Consider the following 6,000-nt stretch of genomic DNA (forward strand, 5'->3'; position numbering starts at 1 on the left):
ACTGAAAACTCCTTGAACACAAGTTAAACTTACATAGCTGTAAGAATGGTAAAGCTGCAGGCAGCTATAAAGTTTTATAAAGTGGTCTTCCCCAACCTGCAAGGAATATTGGTAAAATTATTCAGTTCACTTTTACAAGTGAAGACAGCCCTTCTTCATTTGCACTTGCGACTGTCGTCAGCATTTTGAAACAAGCATTGAAGAAAGCTGTGAGCGAAACCGAAACCTGTTGTGGGGCGGGACTTCCGTCTTCTGAAGCCCGCGCCCACGGAGTGGCTGGCCCAGAGAGGAGCAGTGGTGACGCGGGGCTCCCATGCCCGAGGGAGAGCCCCGTGGAGGCTGCAGAGTCCGGAGTGGCGCCAATGCGGTGAGTGGGGTTAGTTGTACGGAGGAGTGGTGTCTCTGTATGTGTGCGTGTGTGCGCTTGTGTGTGTGCGGGGGGGTGTCGCTCTATATGTGTGCGTGTATGCGCTTGTGTGTGTGTGTGTGGTGGTGGCGGGGGAGGGGGTGTGGTGTGTGTCTCTGTATGTGTGCGCTCGTGTGTGTGCGTGCGTGTAGGTGTGTCTGTGTGCGCGTGCGAAAGCAGGGGGAGGTGTGCCTGTGTGTGTTGGAGGCTAAAGAAGACAGGAGATGGTGAACGCTCGCGCGACCTGATCCGATTACGGCGGGCGGCACGTGCACATCTTGTCTCCTCTTGTCTCCTCTTGCCTCGTTGTAAGCAAAGTGGACGGCTATAGGTCTCGCTGCGACATCGCTTCGCGATGCGTCTCAGGGCGAGACCTAAAAAGGCAGCAATGCCAGTGTAGCAATTCACATATGGTTTATTGTAAGATCGAAAATCATGAAGAAAGCAGATTAATAAGACCACGAAGGAGGAACAAGGAGAGGTAGGGAGTCGCTTTTGTCCAGTCCGGAGTCCAAGCTAGAATGCCATACCGGACAACAGTGGGGGGAAAAAAAGAGCAAAGGCGTGTAGGAATACACGAGGAGCCTTCAAAAGAAAACACACAGCCTTGCATCACAATACAACACGGTCCCTATGTCTAGATGAGTGATAATGAGATATCAACCAAACATTGTTGGATAGCCTCTCACATTCCCTGCATCATTTACAGGTCAAGAGATGGTTTTCCAGATGGTAGAGCCAACCCCTGCTCTACCACTGGGAAACGCTGGTGGAGATGTCGTCAGAAGGATTAGCTGTAGCTTTCACACTCTACTCTTCCTAATAGGCAAACAAAGGTGATCAGCACATTTTTGTGCTCCCTGTATATGAAAGTCTCTTCCCTGTGTGTGAGATTCTGATACCGTGTGACACTTGGTGGCACCTCGTAACTTGGTAGGTCTTTAGTCAATGACATCAGTGAGAGGTCTGTCCTTAAATGCACACATAATGTGGACAACCGACAACAGAAAAAAGTGGTTGGATATATAAGGATTACTGAGCCCTCCAGGGACTTACACACAGCATCTGTGAGATGGTTTCCTGCTGCAAGTGTTAAACATTTGGTGAAAGTCAGTAACTCAGTTCTCTGTTTCCAAACCCTGCAGCTCTGGGGGCGGCTTCCCAAGTCCCCCTTCTGATTCACATCTGAACTGTTACAACCTGTGAACTGTAATAACATTACTTACAGACTACAAGACTGCACCATGTAGTGCATTTTGAAAAAAAGCTGTGACGATGACTACACTATTAATTACTACGCTGAAACGGGGTGCTGCTGAAATGGGGATGGCGTCAGCGGGAGGTGGTGCATCAGGATTGAATGAAGCACTGATGCTACTGCAGCTACCGGCTGAATATCAGTAATGTGTTTATTGTGGATGAGTGATTTCTGAGCTCTCATCTCTCCTCCTCTGTTTTACAGCTGCGGTGACCCTGGATCCGGACACTGCTCATCCGGAGCTCATCCTGTCCGAGGACAGAAGGAGCGTGAGGCTGGGAGACACAGCACAGGATCTGCCCGACACACCCCAGAGATTTACTTTCTATGTTGATGTGCTAGGGTCACAGTGGATGACCTCAGGGAGACATTACTGGGCGGTGGAGGTTGGGGAGAAGACTCAGTGGACAGTGGGAGTGTGCGACGAGTCTGTAAACAGGAAAGGGGAGGAAACACTATCACCTGAGAATGGATACTGGGCAGTGTGGCTCAGAGATGGTGAATACACAGCTCTTACATACTCTCGCACCCTCCTGACCCCCCGTGTGTCCCCCAGGGCTATGGGTCTCTTCCTGGACTATGAGGCGCGCAGGCTCTCGTTCTATAATGTGGATGACCGGTCTTTGCTCTTCACCTTCTCCGGGGCCTCCTTCCCCCCCACCCTGCGGCCCTACTTCAGTCCAGAGCTTAATGAGGAAGGGAAGAATGCGGGGGCGCTGCAGATCCTGTCAGCGACACAAGTGAGAGACTCACCTAGGTCAACTTAGTTATGTCTTGTTATTGGATTCATACATAGCATATAGATTCAATGAAGGACATGCAGTTGTTTCCAGTTTATAGACAAGAATAGCGTGAAGGCATTTTCTGGATAGATTTGACAATTGAAAACTTTATCAATATAACTAATGTTATTGACAAAGTGACTATGGGCATGAGATAGATTTGAATATACATTTATCATTTTTCTAAGCTGATACATCGGTGTGATTCTAGACGTTTAAGAAAACATGCTAGTTTAGGTCTCTTGTGATTATGATTATTTGGTTGATTTTATGTTTCATTATTTACATTTTTCACATTTATTTTTTGTATTTATTTTCCATGAATATTGTTGAAAACCTAGTCATTTAGATTACTTTGGGCCAAATGTAGGTAGCCCAATACCGGTCGGTAATGGCCGAAATTACCGAATTTCGGCCGTTACCGACCGGTATTTAGGGTTTGAGATGTAGGAGGCAGGTTTAAGGATTCTGTAATTTACCGATCGGTAATTTAAGGAATCGGTAAATTACCGAATTCTTAAAATACAGATTCGGTAAATTACCGAATCCTTAATGTAGGGAGCACTCAAGTGAGTGCATTTTTCATTTAAGGATTCGTTATTTACCACCAACTACAAGTTGGTGGTAAATACCGAATACCTTTAAAAAAGCAATTATTTGCTTTTTTAAAAGTGCCATGTGTCAGACATACATGCTCTTAGGGCATATATGTGTGCCACGTGTGCACCCATGCACGATTCAGGGGTGCAACAGGGTGTCAATGTGACGCCCTGCCACCCTTGAAAATGTTCCTCCTATTATCAATTCGGTATTTACCGATCCGGTATTTACTGATTCGGTAATTCCCATTCATTCCTATAGGCCTCCAGGCCATAGAAATGAATGGGAATTACCGAATTGGTAAATACCGAATCGGTAATACCGAATATTATCAATTCGGTAAAATGTACCGAATTTGTATCTACATCCCATTTACCGATTCTGAAATACCTAATCGGTAAAATTTGGTATTTTAGAATCGGTAAATAGAAATTACCTACATCTGGCCCTTAGTCTTTTCAATGCATTCCCCCAGGAAAAGAGAAAAAAGATGGGTGTTAGACATAGGTTGCACTTCCTTCGTGCACACAAAAGCATCTCCGGGGCACCCGCCGGTTTAAATCTTAGGCGGCTAATTATGGCAGACACATTTTATCTGGAACTGTGAAGGGACACCCATTGTACTTGTGGTTCTGGTAAGCAAAAGTTAGATAGACGATTTAACTTCACACTGGAGCCTTGAATTTTGTGATCGTAATCTTTTAACCTTGTTTAAGCTCACAGAAGATCCTCACTATTACGTGCAACTAAGGGCACTAAACTATCGAGGTATGTTTACCAGACGCGGCACCAATGTGAGGAAAGGCACGTTTGCTTATTTGTCACCCAAAAGCCTCTTTTTCCAAAAGAGCACTTACATTTTCCTTTATTGCGGTTAGTTTTTAGGTCAAGCCTTCGAGACCTATTGTAATTTCTCATGTTGGCTTAAAGCCATCCCCCCGCTTCTGATTTGCTTGTTTCAGTGTCCTTTAGAAATCCTTGCTTGCAAGTGGTCAGCCATGATCTTTTTACCTCCTTTTTCCCTTCTGTTCCTCCCATGCAGCAGGGACTAAGTACTGTCTTCTGCTATGGCTCTTTATGTGTTCTTGGGAGGACTATTTATTTTCTTAGTTTCCTGGTCTATTACTGTTTGCCTGTGTTCAGCTTTGGAGGCACTGCTGCTTACATGTAAATATATAATTCCTCCCTCCCATCTCCTCTAAACGCCACAATTGTGTCAGTACTGCCTTCCTCTCTGTTCCTCCCGCTCTGTTCATTGTATTTATTCATTTGTTTCCACTTTTGGATGTGTACGGAAGTTGGGCTTGTTTTTGGTAGGATAGTTGGTCCGTTTTGGGCTTCCTATTATGGGAGATTGTGCTTCTTGAAGTCTTGTTTCATTTGTAATTATTTCTTCAGTGCACTTTTCACGCGTGCTGCTTATGTCGCTCTGCCATATGCGCATCCCAGACCCCATAGCTAATCCTCCTTTTTCTTTTTTTTTTTTTTTTACAACGGCCTCTTTTGGACCCACTGTAATTATTATATACATTTCTAGAACCGAACTCTCGCGTTCCTTACCAATGCCCCAAAGCTTTAGCCACATGCGAACATTCAAGTTTTCACATTTTAAAAATTAAATAAAACTTCCCCAACCCGCATTTAGGCATTGTTTGAAAAATGCGAGGTACAATGTAGGTAAGCGTTGTCTTTGTTATTTAAATATGGCGACTGGAACTTATTATTGCTGCAGCAGAGCCGTTTTCTATGTCCATTATCATCCTCTCCGCTCTCCTTTCGATTCTCTTTTACAGTTTAAGTGCTGCATGCCGGGATACTGGAGGAACCCATTAATTTCCAGATCCACATATACCAGTGGTAGAAGTGGGCGGGATCGGAAGGGCACGGCGTGCCCCTACTTTTCGAATTTAACTAAGTCCGTTCCCCTACTTCTTCAATTAAAAAATGCGTCCCAGGACGGCAGTAAAGCTCCGAACATAAAACATATTACAAAATCCTCCAGCCCTGTGCGGTGCACATGAGGAAGGCCACTGCAGTTGCCAGGACTTCCTCCCCCTTCCCCTCTGTATCTGTGGACAGGGCACTGTAGGAGCAGTGTTGCACTGGAGGAGCAATCAATCTACACGAAAAAAACAGCTACCTCCGCTGGCCCAGCTGTGCAGTGATTAACGGCTCATTTAGTGAGGAGGCCACATGCCTGCCCCCACTGTGACCAATACAATGGTCACATCAGGACACATTGGCAGCCCCGCCCTTGGCCCCATCCGCCCATTATTCTACGGCTCATCCAGACGGACGCTGCCACAAGGAAAGGAAGAGGACTTCATGTGTATTTCATGGCAGACTGTGCCCAAACCTTGGCGCTTTTTAAAAAATAACTGTAAAATATTTCATGTCTTATCAGCTGTTTTTTCTAAAAGATGCGGGACCTGTGCCATTCTACCCAAGTAATCACAGATGCCCGCTGGGGAAACAGAAACCGGTTCTCTGCCAGGCAGCTTTATTTTTATACCAGCCCTTATAACACGAGCACTGAAGCAGACTTCAGCTAGCTGTGACAGTATATAAATGCATAGTCCTTTTTGACCACATTCTGAGATGGTCTGCCCACCCTTCTACTTAAAGCCCTGAGTTTACATCAAGTCTCCTCTCGCTTCTGGCATTATGCGGTTTTGGTGATATTATGTAAACTGTCAGCTAGATCAAAATTGTTATATTCCATTTAACCCCCCAAAAAATCCGGGGGGGGGAGGGGGCTGCAGCCTGCCCACCCCATTGGGTCTTTATTGTCCCATGGACTTATTCACCATTCACTTGATGCAACAACACTGAAATATTTTTACCACATGGGGAGTTTTAACCATTGACCATAAACCAAATTAATGCGTACAGCACAGCTGCTCTTTGGTTTTGAAAAGCCTTGAAGGTAAAATGAACCCCTTGCCGAAACAATA

The 6,000-nt window shown here is 45.4% G+C and overlaps 1 protein-coding gene across 1 annotated transcript in view; it reads left to right on the forward strand.

The window, feature by feature from the left end:
• Window positions 1-3,250, forward strand: part of LOC144756209 (E3 ubiquitin-protein ligase TRIM39-like) — a 393,646-nt gene extending 390,396 nt beyond the window's left edge. Inside the window, exon 8 of the mRNA XM_078645823.1 lies at window positions 1,869-3,250. Within this exon, the coding sequence (XP_078501949.1) occupies window positions 1,869-2,431 (563 nt within the window). The 3' untranslated portion in view covers window positions 2,432-3,250. The remainder of the gene's footprint in view (window positions 1-1,868) is intronic.
• The last annotated feature ends 2,750 nt before the right edge of the window (window positions 3,251-6,000 follow it).

Source organism: Lissotriton helveticus, chromosome 5_1 (assembly GCF_964261635.1).
Source record: "Lissotriton helveticus chromosome 5_1, aLisHel1.1, whole genome shotgun sequence".
Lineage (NCBI taxonomy): Eukaryota > Metazoa > Chordata > Amphibia > Caudata > Salamandridae > Lissotriton > Lissotriton helveticus.